This window comes from Podarcis liolepis, assembly GCF_965112155.1.
Source record: "Podarcis liolepis genome assembly, chromosome: 10".
Lineage (NCBI taxonomy): Eukaryota > Metazoa > Chordata > Lepidosauria > Squamata > Lacertidae > Podarcis > Podarcis liolepis.
Window position 1 is genome coordinate 13581030 of NC_139562.1, and position 18250 is coordinate 13599279.

General features: G+C 42.8%; 1 protein-coding gene across 18 annotated transcripts in view; it reads right to left on the reverse strand.

Moving 5' to 3' along the window:
* Window positions 1-18250, reverse strand: part of SOX5 (SRY-box transcription factor 5) — a 766948-nt gene that overhangs the window by 383062 nt on the left and 365636 nt on the right. For 2 of the 18 annotated variants that reach the window (XM_083461131.1, XM_083461140.1), the window contains exon 1: window positions 12498-12830. The exons of 12 other annotated variants lie outside the window; for them this stretch is intronic. In XM_083461131.1, coding sequence (XP_083317257.1) covers window positions 12498-12535 — 38 coding nt within the window. In that variant the 5' untranslated portion in view covers window positions 12536-12830. Of the gene's footprint in view, window positions 1-12497; window positions 12834-13022; window positions 13091-18250 lie in introns of those variants that run through there. 4 more of the 18 variants (XM_083461129.1, XM_083461134.1, XM_083461130.1 and 1 more) reach the window with 4 other exon arrangements.

Below are 18250 nucleotides of genomic sequence, written 5' to 3' on the forward strand. Positions count from 1 at the left end.
TTCTTGCCCAAAACCTGAGCCTGAACACCTCCTCAAAGTACCATAATAGTTCCTCGAACAGATGTGGTACAATCTTAAGATTAAGGTTGTTGATGTGTTTAATTCAGTATGTTGTTTTTATTTTCTTCTTAAATCGCTGCCTTGGGAAGAGCTGGGGGATAGAAATGTACACTTGGTAGATCCCCGCTCATGAAACCCTAGAAAAGAATAGTTTTATTTCACTATTCCCGTTGTTTCAGTCTAAGGAGCTAACCCACATACAAGAGGCAGAGGGGAGATATAAAATCTCTCAGAGAAAGAGAGAGAGGGGGGGGAGGGAGAGAGAGAGAGGTGGAGGCAGGGTTGTTAGTCAACTAGACAAAGGTGTAGTTTCAGATGAGGAGATTCCTTGATCCCAAAATATGATAGTCATTCAAACCTCAGGCAGACCACCAAACATTCCCACCATGTTTCCAAGCACAATTCAAAGTGTTGGTGCTGATCTTTAAAGCCATAAACAGCTTCTATCCTGTATACCCAAAAGAGCATCTCCACCCACATTGTTCAGCCTGGACACTGGGATGCAGCTCCAAGGGCCTTCTGGTGGTTCCCTCACTGCGAGAAGTGAGGTTACAGGGAACCAGGCAGAGGGCCTTCTCAGTGGTGGCGCCTGCCCTGTGGAACGCCCTCCCACTAGATGTCAAGGAAATAAACCACTATCTGACTTTTAGAAGACATCCGAATGCAGCTCTGCATAGGGAAGTTTTGAATGTTTACTGTGGCTTTATAATTTATTAGAAGGCACCCAGATTGGCTGGGGCAACCCAGTCAGATGAGCAGCAAAACAACAACAACAACAACAATTCTTCCTTGACCTTGAACATAAATCCAGATAACCCAACCTTTCACATCAAACTTCAAAGCTATAGCTCAATGCTTGTGCTGATATTTTATATGCAGAAGGTCACAGATTTGGTCCCTCAACATCCTCAGGTTAAAGAAGAGTAGGTCATGGGAGAGATCTCTGCCAGAGACTCCGGAGAGATGCTGTTAGTCAGAGTAGACCATACTGGGCTACAGGGACAAATAGTCTGACACTAGGGTGCTTAAGGAAATCAGTCTTGGGGATTCTGATATGTCCACACCTCTCAGACTAGTGGGCTGACTGGAACCCATCTATCCTTTGGAGGAAGGACTTTGGGGGCGCTGCAGTGGCACCTGGTGCCCATTGAAACTGGTAGGGTGGAAGGCAGGGAGACCAACAGTAGGTGGAGCCAAAGCCAACTAATTCTACTTTTGTCCCCTCCCTGTTCAGTTCTACAAAGGGGTGGCATTGAGACCTAGGGAGGAGGAAACTAACAGGCAGGACTATACCATGGACTGCCCCCCCCCCGTTTATATTTTATTAAATTCTTTTTTTAAAAAATCACACAATCACTTCAATACATAATCAATTGTTCTTTTGTTTCATCAACTTCACACCTCATTTTCCACGGCGGTTTTTTAAAAATGATTTCTCCCCCTTGCTGCACCTTATCTTCTCTCTGATATCATAACAACAGCACAATACAATAATCTTTCATTCCTTCTGTTGCTTCTAGTTTAAATCCTACTCACGAATTTATCATACTACAATATTTCTTTAAATAATCCAAAAAAATCCACAGGCCCTGGGTTTTAAGTGGGAAAGCAGGTAGGGAGGTGGCTGAGAGCAGGCTGAGTTGGGTTGGGTAGTGCCCCATTCATCCAAATGGAGCAGCCTCCGCTGGGACATTGATTTCACATGCAGAAGGCTCTGAGTTCAATCCCCAGCAAATTTGGTAAGGCTGGAGGGACTCCTGCCCAAAACCTTGGAGAACCCCTGCCAGTCAGTGCATGCATTATTGAGCTATATGGACCAGTGCTCTGACTTAGTATAAGGCAGCTTCTGTTGTGCCCGTTCCAACAGATTTTGTACTTTCTTGAATGAAACTTATCCATCCATTGCAGGGAGTTGGACTTGACGACCCTTGTTGTCTCTTACCAGCTGTACAATTTTATGATTCAATGGAACTCTGGCTATCTTTGACATCTCAGAGTAGAAAGGATGAAACTATTATGAAACAGTTAAATAAGCAATGCACTTCAGCTTAACACTATTAGGGACTGACATGGAAACACGCAACCCATTTATTGTACACCGGCATGAAGTTAGCAACTTTCTGAAAGCAGCGCTTCTACTTGCCACTGACAATTAGCCCCAATTTGCCAGTGGCCACATTATCGTTGCCCTGTGGGACGCGAGACCCTTTTTGCCGCTCACAACAGCAGGACGGTACACAGCCTCTTTATCTTTTCCCTATCAACCAAGAAATTGACATTTGCAACCACACTAGGTGCTAGATTGGTTACCGGGAGAAAAGAACAATATCGCATATTCTACTTTACAAGTGGAAATTTAACACTTTGCCGAGGATACAAAATGTTCAACAAGTATATTTAGGCAGAGGGGAAGGCTGGAGGAAATTTGGTTCGGTTCACGTTTTAACATGAACCTGCCTAATTAGCACTTCTTAATATAAAATATGAAACACAGCCGTCCTTCACGAATTTGCCCTTCCCGGAATTTTGTGATGCAGTTCTCCAAAAAATAAAATAAAATGCATGTGTTTGAGGAAAGTGTATGTAAAAAAAACATATACTAGTTAAGTAACATAAAATGCATTATATTGGGGGAAATTGCTTGCAAAAAAATGCATTTATTAGGACTAAAAAACATGCACAAAAATGGTGATGAATTTTCCTGAGTTCTTTAAATTTTAAAAAATTGCAGACTGATGAACCAGTAGGGTAAACTGAGTTGAAGATTGGGGCAGGAGGAAAAGAAACTGAGAGAAAACAAAAATGACAGAGTTGCCCCTACCTAAGCAGAGATAATGATCCTGGGGCCTAGAAAATCCTACTAAAGCCAAGTTATGTCAAACAGCTTGGACAAAATCCCATTGAAATCAACAGCTTGAAATTGTCATCAGCTCACATCTTACAGCGAGATTATCTTGCTTTTTTATTATCTTGCACTATTAATGTGCAAAATGGTTTGCAATAAGAACATAAGAGCCCTACTGGATCAGGCCCCGGGTCGATTTAGTCCAGCATTTCTGTTGCCAGAAGTGGCTATCTAGATTTTCTGCAATTCCCACAGAGAATGAGGCCAGCAGGCATTCCCTGTCATGTTAACCTAGAATCTGATAGTCAGAGATCCCGTTAAGCACTCATGGCGGGGGGGGGGGGGGGAGAGAGACCCTTATTCATAGATGTATATATATCATCCATGAATCTTGTCTGGTCTCTTTTTAAAGCAATCTAAGCTAATGGTCATCACCGAGTCTGATGAAAACATTATGCAAGTATCTTCCTTGTTTCCTACATGGAATGGTTTGATTTGAATCTCTTGGAGCTTCACATTCTGGTTGTTGTTGTTGTTTCCAGTTCTCCAAATGCTGGGAAGCAGTTCTTGACAGGAGTACACATTTAAATATATATATTTAAAGCAAATACGCATCTAAATACGTTTGAGGGAAAACATGCACATGCAAAGATGTTTTAAGAGGATTTTTATATATGCAAAAAACAACAACAACAACCCGCAGATTAATATGGAAACAAGAACAGAATTGTGGGCAAAAAGCTGTGAAACTGATATATCCCGATTCACGCACCCATCTTTAGCAATGTGCCTTCTTCGCTTGAGAATGTGATAGGGCATTTTGGTCAAAGGCCAACGAATGAGCCTTTGGACATGAACCAATCTCCCCACTCCAAGTCAAACATTCTGCTCACTATACTAAAATGGTTCTGAAGTACACCCACTCATTGGAACTGTGGATCAGGCTGTCATCTAAATTCACGCAGAAGCTTTATTACCCCCAGACAAACGAAATAGCCCCTGAGCTATTATTATCATTATTAGTAATATTTATTAAAATTGCATACCACCCTATACCCATATATCTCAGGGTGGTTCACAGCAAAAAATCACAATAGAAAAAAGAGAAAATAGAAAATGAAACCGAAACAACCACCCAACAAATCCCCCCTTAAATGTCCTGAGAAACATCATCAGGGCCTATTTAGTGCTGCAACCTGTTTTCCATAGCGACCAATGAGATGTATATGAGAAGCCCAGAAGAGGGACATGAATTGTGGTCCTACTGAATTTGAGGCAAGCATCATTCTGTTAAGGACTGTGCAGGATTTCAGAATTAGAAGATTTCTGTCAAAGAAAGGATGGATCTTTTAGTGTGTTCACGTCAACACAATCTAGGTTAAAAGAAGGGATGTAATACAGATCCGCAACAAAACTTAAATGTAAAGCAATGTAGCATTTCACAACACCACGAAGAGTGAAAATCACTTTAAAAAAACAACAAAAACAAGGACACCAACGACACATTGATGTATCTCGTGAAATTTAATATAAAGTATCCCTTTAACAGAAGAATGGTGGTTGTATAAAGATTTGATGCTTGTGGTGGAGGGAGAAAAAACAGGATTAAAAAAAGCAAGGAGTATTTCGTCAAGTTTGTTATAATTATCAACAGTATCAACACCTGTCATCTTTAGTTCTGTGAAAACGAACCTGATCCTCTGAAAGAATAATTTCACCAAATGGCTCGGACAAAATGATGAGCAGAACACATGGGTGTTGAGAGCCAAACTAAGACTACAACATTTGTGGAAATATGCTACTATTATTCTGGCAAAAGGACTATTACCTCTAGACATCCTGTGCATGAAGTTGCTTCATGGCATATAACCAGGGTGCAATATGGCTGGAATTGGGGAATGATTCGACAACGCTGCATTCTAAATACATTTTTTTGGCCGCTACAGAGGCATGTGCCCTGCTCCACATCTCGGTATACTGGGTTGCAACAATTTCCCCTCTAATGGGATTTCATAAATTCGAGGTAGCATTTTAGGGTATGTGTGTCAGTATAATTGAGGAAATCCTGGGTCCAAGGCTGTCGCTTAATCCTTTCATCTTCCTTTAAGAGACACCATCCTTTAAGCAAAACATATCCTAAGGTACAGCATTTATTGTTACTGGAACGGCAAGGATGGAGCCTGTCAGACGACGGATATCAGAAAGTTTCCTAGTTACAGAAGAGCGGTCCTGGAACAACGTGGAATGTTAAAAAAAAAAAAAAAAGCTGATATAACATTTATTTGTATTTGAGATGCCAGTTTATTTTTTTAAAAGGTCAGTGGAGACCTTTAACAAACTACCTCCAAGAGCAATGCAGACCTTTGCTACACAGTTTATCCCTAGTGAAAAACAAATCTAGATATATTTCTGAACATGGTTTAAACGGAGATTATTAATGTGACTCGCACTGATGTGATTTGCTAGCACCCAGGGAATGATCCAGCCAAGTCTCATCGATTTCAACTTGAGGGAAGAGGGATTTTTTAAAAAGAGAGAGAATGTGCTTAATTCACCCATTGAAATCAACTGGGCTTTGAAGTGTTTCATTTTGGCTGCATTCCGCCCCTAATATCAGGCATCACAAGTGTTTTATAAAATATGTTTTCCGTGATATTTTTGGAGCCGGCCTTTGGTACGTAATAATTTGTGATGATCATCTCGGAACGCATTTTTTAAATAGAACGGGGTCGAAGCAAACAAGATGGTCTTCTTCCACGCAGCTTTTGCACCCGCGGCCTGCTTCTGTGGCCCTGCCAACACAGACCACTCAGGGCACTATTGCAGCTACACAGATCTATCGGACTGGGATGCCAGCAATTTCTCCCCCTGGAGCAGGTGCAATGCCGATTTCCAAGGTGTAAAATTACCAGCCTCTGCTAACGCGGCAATGCCTTGCGTGTTTATAATTATTATACCCACTCCAATAAATGAGTTAACAAGAACGGTGGCCAAAGGACATGGTAGCCAGAAATGTCAAGCACACTAGAAAAACAAACAAACAGACAAAAAATGTCAACAAGTTTCACGACCAAATCCCAACAGATTAAGCTATGATGTTTGTGGCAGTTGTGGGAGCTGGGTTCACTTCTTCACGTCTTAATCTTCTGCTCCCCCCGCCCCACACACACTGGAGAAACACACTCCCATATAATTTCCCTGTTTTAACACCAGGATTCCTCGCTTTATGGACTTTCGGCACGTCCTTTGCAAAAGAAAAACTCGGCCGTTGACATCTAGGAAACTGGGCCTTCCCTCCTGTCGGCTCCTCTGCGAACAGGTCTATTGTGCAATAAAGATACACTGGTTTGAGCAAAACTTTTCAGCTGCAAAAGCTTATCCACCTACCAAAGGTCAGGCGTAAGAGTGCTGCCGAGGAGAGATGGCTATTCTCAGGAAGGGAAGGTACGGTATCTGCTCACAAATAACCCCCTAGTGGTTGTCTTGGATTAGACAGTGCACGATATCCAGAGCAGAAGGGAGCCAGACAAAACGGATTTTGGAAAAGTCGGTTTCGAAGGAGGGATAATTATTATTATTATTAATAATAATAATAATAATAATAAAGTGAGAAAGAGCTAAAAATTGAATTCAACCCTGAACTGATCTCCTGCCTTTAGGAAGCAAATATCTCACTAGAATCACTCAGAAGGGCTGATATCCAGTATCAGGCATTATATTTAAAATATCTAGCAGAAGTTCACACCGTTCAGTCTATTCCTTTGCTGCAGCTTGGTCCACAACCCACTTTATTTGGAGTGTTAGCAAAGCAGCTAATTTAGCCCATGTTAATTAAAGAGTACATTTGCAGACAGAAGGAAAGGGGGGGGGAGGATGAGTTTAACCAAACTCCTCATCCCAATAATTGCTCCAAGCTGATTTCATTTACCATCGCTCTAAGATTATTATTATTTAAATACATGCCAATTCATCCCTATTCTGAATGTCGGAAATGCAGAAGCATTTCCAAATGATATAAAACATTTTTGGTGTGTTTCAAGTATGTTTTCCCTGCCCCAAGATTCTGCTCCCCCCCCCCCCAAACAAAATTGTTGGCAAGAGCAGAGAAACAGTGCAAACTATTTGAGAAGATTCTCCTAAAATTATCGCGTTATCAAAGCGTACAGTGTGTCAAGTGATACCTGTATTTGGAGCAGGGATTCCTTCTGAGCTTTACAATTATGATGACATTGTTGCCCAAGAAATCGTAGTGTGTTTGTGTGTGTCAGTAACACTGACACGACTTAACTAAATGGTAGGTGAAGATATTTGCTTTGCAATAAGATTTAAAACAACTAACGTGATGAATTGCCCAAAGTGATACTGTTCTGTCATTTGTTCACTTTATCATCTGTTTGAGATACACACACACACACACACCCCTACGCACACTTGCCAGCTAAATAAATGCAGCCTGATCCAAAGCAAAATATAGATTTCCGAAGGAGCCAAGAGAAACTTATTCAATCCCTATCAAAAAGCACCATGGCTAAAACAACAAGACAGGTTGTCACATTTTTAATAAGGCTCCGACACAGATATTGCTGCTAGTTAGAAGCTCTCTAAGACGCTGTAAATACCTCATGCATTCATTATGCTTAATGTCTCTGGACAAGAGGGAAAAGAAGAAACAAGGTTTTTTTTGGGGGGGGGGCTTTTCAAAGTAGCAGGCACACACACACACTGTCCTCACAAGCAAACATTTTAAAGTGGCATGGCTTGATTGCAGGACAGCAGGAGGGGGCAGCAGACTGGCCACCCAACCCTCTCCCTGTCACTTCTCAGATTAACCCCTCCAGTGCCAATGGCAAACCAGCCGGCCCGAAATCTGGCCAACTTAAATCCTGCATTCAAGGCTCCTTCCGTGGAATTAGTCACTTCTCCGCTCCCTCAGAAAATAGCGTCCAGCCCTGCCTCACCATTCTAGCAGTAGAGAGAGGTACGAATCTATTGAATTGTTCGTTGAAATCTACAGGCTACAAACTAAGGACAGCAGCAGCAGCAACAACAACAACCCTCAGATAAGTTATAGCCAGCATGTTTCCTAGAGATCTAAAGAAAAAAAGAAGAGGAGAAACCACCCAAGTGTGCAAAATCACTTCGAAAATAAGTGCCAAATGAACACGCTGAAAACACATTATTCCTTCTGCTTTCATGCAGAGAGACGTCAGCGGGCCAGATTTTGTTTGGACAAAATGGATGTTTGTGGTTATTCCCAGGCCATGGGTACAAATCAGGGAAATGCATGGAGAGGTGGGAACATGGAGACGGAATGACACCATGTGCCAAGTACCAGTACCACCACACAGTTTGGCTTCTGAAGGGGAGCAAGGGGAGAGGAGGAGCCCTGTCGTACATTCACTCTGGAAGGGCATTGTGGAATACCATTCTGACCCATCCCAGTGACGGAAGGCTGTCAGTTTTTCCACTTTCGGAAAAAACAAAACCAAAACAGGAGGCAAGCGTGGGGCAGTGCATCCCTTCTGGGAAACTTTAGCTAAGACAAAAACTGCCATATAGGCAGGGAAAGGATTTGTCATTTAGTGGCACCGAAGGAACACTAAAACAAATTCAGCAAGGGACAAAGATGACAAGAAAAACACAATTCACAAATATATTACTGCCCCATAGACTACTTAAAAAAACAACAACACCACCTTGAACTTTCCTTGTCAGCTGCTGATTTAGGATCCCCCCCGAAATTATTATTATTTTTTAGAGCAAGTGAGCCAATAAATATTTTGCATGAAGCATCCCTTCCTTTCCTCCCTCCCCTGTTCTTTATCAAGAGCACAACCCATCCTTCACTTTGAAGACTCGTGGGTCCATGTGCCCATCTCTGTCTTCCGATGCCTATTCTCTGGGTCTACAGAGAAATCATGACAACATGCGCCAGTTACTTTAAGGTTTGAAAAAAAGCATCCCACACACCACAAACGTTGTCAAGCAGCCCCTTTTGTTTTTCCACTGACAAGGTTTTTATGAAGACATTCAGCATTTATGCCAGGCGTTTCTGAGCTCTTAATTGTTCTTGTAAAATTTCACAGCAACGTCCCTAATGCTGAAGTTACAGGTCCCTCCCATCAATTGCTTGAGTAAGGCAGAACTTCACCTTGACTTGCCTTTTTGTATCTAACATAGGCTGTGTCTCTATTTTGAAAAAAAGCAAGAAAATTAAATCTTGGTGGTGTATATTTTATTTATTTAACGCACACCCTAGAATAAAATTGGGTCACATAGTACCTCATCAAAACCCACCATTCAATAATTCCAGAGAAACAGAAAGCATGTTCTAGCTGGAACCTCTCAGTACCTTTTGCACTCGACATTTCAGCTGTCTGGAGTGCCTTTCAAAGTTTTAGTAGAACCCCTTCTCGATTTAAAAACAACACGAACAACAAAAGGGACGGACATTCTCTCTGTGTGCATGCTAAACCTGTCCTGAGTTTGGATCAGCAAACAGCTAATTCGCCAAGGAGGATAATATGGTCACAGATTCATCCCAGTCTTTCTCGAGGATGCAAGAGCCACTTTTCTTTCTAGGCTTCTGTGTTACCAAAGTTAAGGGCAAGGGGAGGGGGAGGAAACAAGCAAAGCAAAAGAGAAACTGGATCAACTCCCTTTCCATCAGAGACAACTGCCTCCCCACAAGATGTAAAGTGAAGTTATGGAAGTTTCAGAATAAATCAATGTGCTAGAAAGGCGAAAGGGGTGTGTGTGTGGAATACCTCTTCCTTAGAAAAACTTGGTGACTGAGAAACTGGACTACCACCCAAAATGCCTGGATCATAAAATCAGTGTCTCCTTGTAGCTCACCCCACGGCCTGTGCAGAACGGGCCTTGTAAGCATGAATAACAATGTAGTTCGGGTCTGACAGGTGAGAACACTGATTTCAGCAAAATGCACAAACAACATTAGGCTCCGAGAGGGCCGGGGGTGTGTGTGCAGAGGATGGAGAGATTGCAAGAACATCCTCTATCTACGCAACCCGAGTCTTCATGTGAATTGTGCATGTTGTGTTGTGAATAACTTCCACAACCTGTACAGATCTCCATGTGTGTGTAACTACAGTCAAACACAGAGAATGTAAACAAATGGTAATGATTAACAGATATTGGTTTGTATTACCAGCTAAAACCACAGATGGAAAATGGTAAATAAAAAGAATTGTATGGCAAGGTTTCATTCTCGTCCTCCCTCCTTCCATTTAACTATTTCTGTCTATATACCTTGATAGCTACATGTCTGTTAAGGCTAATAACATATGGATTATTTAACCAGTACTTCTCCCTCCTTCAAACAAACAAACAAAAATAAGAGTAAAACTCTGAACACACAACTCATCAGGGAGATGAAAAAGAAAGAGGGCAATCAACTGAAAAGTTGAGTTTCAAAATGAAAATGAAAGCGAGCTCTTTAAAGCAGGACATAGGAAGAGAGAACACACCGTTTATATCCCTGCCTTCTGCACCTATTCAACTCAGAGGAAAAGTTACACAGAGATAGCAAAACAAAACAAAAACACTTTATATATTTGTAAGCATGTTGCTATGGACATGCCATGCAGAATAGTTTCAAACCTTTTGAGTTCTTCCCCTCCCCGGAAAAAAAAGAAACCAGTTTTTGCCAAGTTAACCTAGGATTTTTACTAAGATAAACAGTTAAATTCTCGCAGGTATGTCTGTATCACAATATTATGAAATGGGGGAGGGGGGAAATGTCAGCGATTTTAAACAAAGGAGAGAAATTAATTGGATCAAATAAAACCTTGGAAGGCATTCAGAAGTGCCAGCCCAAAGTGTTTTCTGTCAAGGGTTAGAGTTACGAAATACAGTAGTTTTCAGAACAACCACCCCCCCTTACTGATTTCAGTTACTTTATACTGATATATAAAGCTATATAGGTGCACACACATCGGTGTACACACAGATATGCATACGTGTATCTGTACACATACACCCCTAGCTAGTTTGTTCTCTGGCAATCTAGTATTCTTTGCACTCTATACTTGCAACTTCTCTGCCCTCTTAAGATGTTTGACGGATATTTTCCTCCCTGTGCCTTTTACTATCAAATTCAGCAATCTGAAAGCTGAACAGCTTGGCTTACCATATTTTTTTACCAGCTGGTCTATCACCTAGCTTGCATTACATAGTCAGATGCAACCAAATGTTTATGCAGAATGTAGCTTTCATGAACCGTGGGGAGGGGAAGCTGGGAAGCGTGCGCTCTGACAATTTAAAGCCTTTTCATTTTTCTTTATAAAGACCCACTTAGAAATGCAAAGGCTTTGAGTCCCTTCTCATAGCCAAACATGGGCTATTTACAAGCTTAAAATACAGGGGGGAAAGTGGGATGGGGATGCAGTCAGAGTGGAAGGGTCTTGGTTCTTCCCGAAGTACAGTGTACAAGTGGTTGAGAGTAATCTTCAAACGTAGTTAGCCAAAGTCAAGATTGATGTGAACTGAACAATCTATGGGAGGAGAAGGAGACTTGGGATCCAGACCTCATGAACAGCTAGGATCTGAAGGACTTCTAAACTTTGGCAAGTGGGTGGTAGAAGTACAGGGGAAGAGGATGACAAGGCAAACAGGTCATAAATCAAAAGAGCAGGTTTTGACACGCAGTCAAAAAGAGGTACTGATAAATTCAGAATGAACTGTTCCACTCCACTCTCTCCGCTGCCCAAACCCACTTTTAGTTTATTATTTTGCTTGCTGAAGCTTGGGATGATGTTAACTTGCCTCCAAATAGTCACTCCTGTTAGATCAACCACCACTACCAACGGGAGGGAAGGGGAGTCATGTGCTTCCTAGAAACTTTTTTTTTTTATGGAAGGATCAAATTGAAAGTTTAAAGCCTCGCCAGTTCTTCCATTCATTCCAGGAAGCGCTCTCTCCAAAAAGGCAAGGAAGATTTAATTTCCCTCCCTTCCCTTTTAAATAAAGACCAAAAAAATGTCTTCTAAGACATTGTTGCTTCTCATTATCTAGTAGATTAATTCAGAAGAAGGAGCCGGGAGCGGCGGGGTTGGGGGGGGGGGAGAGAACAGAAAGAGGGGCGGCGGCGGAGCAAAAGACAGAGATATACAGTCATGATGATGTTCATTCAAATCTCTAGCAGGGAGCTAAACAAAATCCGAAAGGCATCGCTGTCGAAGTAGGTTACAGGACTTTGGGTGATCCCTTTCAATCTAGTTCAGGAGATGGAAATGGTGCGCGGTTGGAGAAGAGAGAGAGAGAGGGAAAAAAATAGCAAACAGCAAACATAGATCAGGAGTAATCTGACATTACTGCATGCTGAGAGGGAGATAAAGTGCATGGTTGTTTGTTTGTTTTACTACTCCGGATTTTTCTTTTTAAATATATAGATATACATATATATTATTGACGCGCATACAGGGAAAGTTGCACTTTAACAACATTGGAAAGATCTCAAATCATCATCATAATATTTAAACGCGCGCACGCACGCACACCCCAGTAGCGAATGCATGCAAAGCAGATATATTATAAATATATACAGACACACACACTGATCTCCTGGACTCACCTTTCAAACTCCTGGGGTAAATCGGGGTCAGTGAGCATGCTGAAGGGGGAAATAAAAAAAGCACAATTTTTTTTCCCTTTGTCACAGTAGCCAGCTATGATCGCCTCCAACTGAACCTGTCAAGTGAATCCAAACCTCCTAAACCGATTGATTTTTCTTTCTCGCTCTCTCTCTCTCTCCCCTCTCTCTCGCTCTCTCTCTCTCTCTCTCGCTCTCCCTCTGTGAGCTAGGGACTCCTTGACCAGTCTCTTAAAGGGGTAGCGCACTTTAGCTGAAGGAGACAGCGTCGAGCAAGCTCCCCCCACCGCCGCGCCACATGGCTGGGGTCTGACAAGCAGGCAGCAGCCTCCGCCAACCTCAGGGGTGCCTGTCCGCTTTTGCCTTTATTGCCCCTCTCCTTGTCACAGCCCCCCGCCCCCCACCCCTTGCAAAGTCAGCTCCTTTCATCCTCTCCTCTTCTCCAACAGCCACACACACACACACGCAACCACTACTTGTCTGTGACACACACACACACGCACGCACATCTGAAAGCTTCATGCAGGATCGTGCCAAATCAAAAATTTGTGCTCGCGAAATAAAATAGCAATCGCCACCTCCAGCCTCGATTTCCCCAATGTGCTCAGGACGGGGAGGGGGGGGCGGTGATACTGGGAATGGGGAGGTGTGGAATATGCACATTTGCAACACTTATTGTAGCAGAAATGCAGTTATAAATAGAAACGCACGTGTTACACACACACACACACACACACACACAATCCTAAGCAATTTCCCCGTCTAGGATCTTCCCTTAGTGTGGCCAAATTATGTTTTCCCTATCTTGATATGGACGGACACACACTTTGGATATCCCAATATCTAATTCTGCCACTAAAGATCATTACCCCCTCCCCATTCGCTTAATCTTTTAAGAGGGGAGAAATCAGTTGCAAAAGTCCCTCTCGCTGTTTCTCTTTCCCTGTGAGCATCTCTGTTGCACAACAACACACACACAACACAACCACATACTGAATGAGTCCTTAGCAAATTTCTGCTTGTCGGAGGGAGAGGACCAGTACCTGAATAGCATGTAGAAATTTTTTATATTCAATATGTGTCTTAATTTATAGGTCTACGTAGCTGTTAGTTAGTACAGGCAGGCAGTGAAAATGTGAGTGTGCGTTTGCACCATTATTATTATTATTATTATTATTATTATTATTATTATTATTATTATTAATCTCTGCCAGATTCTGTTGACCAGAATTATCTAATATGCAAGCCTGACACCCATCACTCTGCCCTTTGTAGAGAGAAAGATCTGCCAAGGGGAGGGAGGCAAGCTAGGGGGGAGATCAGTGGCCAAAAAGAAACTTAAACAAGGGCTGCTGGCTTAATACAGGAAAGCACTTAGCAACTCATTGAGAGGAGTTAGAAGAAAGGGAGGGAGGAAAGGAGAAAGAGAGGGAGAAAGGGGAAGAAAAAAAACCTCTGAACACCTAAGGACAATCTTCACTATTTCCAAAGGGTTTGTGTACATGGTGTGTGTGTTTGTGTGTGTGTGTGTGTGATATCCTATATATATAATTTTCTCACCTCTTCTTCAATTTTTTTTTAAAATAAAAAGTCTCTGTGCAAGGGGAAGGGGAAGGGGAAGAAAGAAAAAAACACCCTACACAACAATCAAGCATTGTTCTGGAGAAAGAAAAGCAACTTTGACAGATTGAAATATACCAGAGGCCCCTTCAAGGAAACCTGTAAACAACTTGTCATTCACTCTGTCGGTTTCACTGCCTTGCCCACAAAGTGCGAGGAAGCAGCCTGGCAACACCACCGCCATCACCACAAACTATGGGGTTGGGGGGGTGGGGGTGAGAGGATAATCCATAGTGCCCCCCCCTCCCCAGATCACTTAAAAAAAAAGAAGAAGGTTTAACTCAGTTCAAAAACACACACAAAAAAGCCCTTGGCTTTATGGAATAGGAGGAGAGACTGTGCCACAAGGGACAGAAAGCCACATATGGTGCAATGTTTGTGTGTGTAAAACCTGATCGAGCCAGCCACACAACCACAAACACACGCAACCACCATTTTCCAGGTCTACCCAGTTTTCCTGGCTTGCCCTCTCTTTTGACTGTGGATCTTTCCCACACATTTCATTCTGCTTCCAACCTTGGCTAAGGCAGCCTTGGCACAACCTGAGCAACAACCCCTATCATGCTGGCTGGGGCTGATGGGAGTTGTAGTCCAGGCCCACCCCACCCCAACTAAAGAAGTGGTTCCCAAAATGAGTGATACCGCACCCTGGAGGGCAGTGGGATTACCTGGGGCAGGGTGAGAAGAGGGGGTACTGGAAGTGTAAAGAGCTACCAGGCTTTGAAAAGCTGGTATCATTGGCTCAAGTTCACCAATTTTGTTTAATTAGTTAAACTAAATAGTTTTTAAACTGGATTTTGAATAAATGTGAAATCAGCTGTTACTGTTCTAAATTTTATTGCGTTACTTTCTTCCGTAGTGGGTCATGCAAACCACTATTCTGAGCAATGCTTTTCATAGGGTAATGATAATAATAATAATAATAATAATAATAATAATAATAATAATAATAATAATGTTTTACTTGTAGCCCACCCATCTGTCTGGGTTGTCCCAACAACTCTGGGTGGCTTCCAACAAAAATACAAGCAAAACAAAGAAGCATCATACATTAAAAGCTCCCCGAAATGGGGCTGCCTTCAGATGTCTACGAAAGGTTGTATAATTGGTTTTCTCCTTGACATCTGACGGGAGGGTGTTCCACAATGCAGGTGCCACCACCGAGAAGACCCTCTGCCTGGTTCCCTGTAACTTAACTTCCCAGAGTGGGGGAACCGCCAGAAGACCCTCGGAGCTGGATCTCAATATCAGGGCTGATCGATGGGGGGTGGAAATGCTCCTTTAGGTAGGGATGAGTTTGTGCAACCATGGCAGAAAAGTTTGGCAGGCTAGCAGGCTGAGGAATGCTGGGTTAAAATAACACTACATCCTCCAACATTTCTCTGATGAAAATAGGGATGCCCTAAGGAAAAGCAGGGCAGTCCAGGATTAAATCAGAAACCGGGATGGCTTCTGTAAATCCAGGACTGTTCCTGGAAAATAGGGATGCTTGGAGGGTCTGTAACATAGTAGTTGCAATGGTACTACTTAGCACCTTCTGGCCTCTGCAGGTACTTTCAATTATTTCACAACAATCAGGCAGACTAGGAAGAGGTGGTGAAACTTTTTCAGTCTGCAACACATTAATTTACTCACAGTTCTCTTTCTATCCCATACCCTCCAAATATCCCTATTTGCCTGGGGGATTCTTGGAATTGCAGAAACCACCCCGGCTTCTGATTTGATCCCAGAATGTCCCAGGGATGAACAGGCACTGATGCTTTCAGTGCTGCCATTCTCTCTCACGATTCAGCTGGCTCCCTCCAGAGCTGGGTGGTACACAAAGCTCTGTCCTCCACCACTTCACCACCTGCACGCCAGCGTTGGCCACCTGAGGGAGTTGCTTCACTCTGTCTAAAGGTAGGGCTGCCCCCAAATGCAACACATTTCTGTGTACCTTTCAGATACACACACACACACCAGTCCATGCCACAGTGAGTTTTAGCACATCAGCGACAAACAACCACAACCAGGTGAGACACAGGGAGAGAATGAAGATGCCTGCAGCTACTGGGATGGTCCAGCACAAGAAACTCAGTTGCATTGCTCACCCTCAGCAGCAAGAGGAAGAGAGGAGTGAAGTGTGTGCAGGGAAGCCTTCAACTGCCAGCCAAGCAGATGTGCTTGGTTAGATTTTCTGGGGAGGCTTCCATTAGGAAATCCCTGATTAGTATGGAACTATTCTGCAAATTGCCCAGACAACAGATATTTACAATAGCAAGAAAAACACTTAGAATCATAGAACTGTAGAATTGAGGATCAGTTCCTAGTCCAATGGAGGAATATGCAGCTATCCCGTACAGAAATCGAACCTGCAACCTTGGCGTTATCAGCACCATGCTCTAACCTACCAAGCTATCTGGACTATCATTTAAGGCTATCCTTTGTCTTAAAAAAAGGGAAAACGGTTCTGGATTCTTTATATCACTATTTCATTTCCACAATAACTCACTTCCTTCCTCCTCCTTTCCCCCAGTTTCCTGCAGTTGGGCCCTAGACATAATAGGATCTCAGTCTCTTGACCCTATCACCACTTGATCATGTCCGTTCCTGTACACACACCCTCTCTCTGATACTCACAGGCAGGCAGTATGCTTACATTACATATACATGTTAAAATCCACAGGCGTTTGTAGGGTGGATATGCACCCTACTTTACAGAGAACAGTCCTCTGCTTGAAGGCACTCTCTAAGAACATAAGAAGGCCCTGAAGGATCAGGCCAATGGGCCCATCCAGTCCAGCAATTGGTTCTCAAAGTGGCCAACTAGATGCCTCTGGGAAGACTGCAAGCACGACCTGACTGCAACAGTGTTCTCCCCCACTTGTGATTCCCAAGGACTGGTATCCGGAAGCACATTGCTTCCAACAGTACAGATAGAACACTGTCATCGCGACCTGTGGTTATTGCTGTTTGAAGGGCTGTGAAGTCAAGATAAAGGACCCTAAGAAGGGGAAAGCAGCAGGGAACTTGGAAATGCCCACCAACAGGGAACAAGCTCACCTGGTGGCAGCCTTTCCTTACTGGGCGAAGGTGAACTTAACACATAGGAGATATTTCTAAATTTTCATCTAGGCCTATAAATTAAAATATGCAAGTTTAATGAAGTTCTGTGCCATTCTTCATTGGAAAACCATTCCCTTGTCAACATTTTTATGCTTATTGAATTTAAGCAGATTTTTTAAAAAACAACAACAACTTGGGCTAATGGTTATTTTGAACATCGCTGTTCTTAGATGCCTTGAACACCATGCAGTGGAGAGATGGATTATAAATTTAACCAGCAAACAGCAACAACAACAACAACAACAAAAAGACTATTTGGTATTATTTCATGCTTTCAGAGTTGATTATTGTAAATATAGGCAATTCCAAAAGTCCAATCCCAATTTAGTGATTTTTCTATATTGCCCTATCATAAAATATCAGGGTGTGTTTAGCATCAAATCACAAAATGTGTTTTAAAATAAATATGAGAATACATGTGGAGGGAAATGTAATGCAAGGATGCAAACACCCAATCAAACATAGCAGGAAAAACCTGCAATGATCAGAGATGGGTGTGGAGACCTGCACAATTAATCAGAGCCCTGTTCAAGTATCAGGGGCATCGAGAAAAGCAGATAATCATGTCCATACCCATAGTCCTAACCTGCTCTATAAAGGTAAAGGTACCCCTGACAGTTAGGTCCAGTCGCGAACGACTCTGGGGTTGCGGTGCTCATCTCGCTCTATAGGCTGAGGGAGCCGGTGTTTGTCCACAGATAGCTTCTTGGTCATCTGGTCAGCATGACTAAGCCGCTTCTGGTGAAACCAGAGCAACGCACAGAAACGTCCTTTACCTTCCCGCCAGAACGGTACCTATTTATCTACTTGCACTTTGATGTGCTTTCGAACTGCTAGGTTGGCAGGAGCAGGGACCGAGCAACAGGAGCTCACCCTGTCACAGGGATTCGAACTGCCGACCTTCCGATCGGCAAGTCCTAGGCTCTGTGGTTTAGACCACAGTGCCACCCGCATCCCAACCTTCTTTATACATTGATCTAAATGTCTGAATAGAGTCTATGTGCATATGA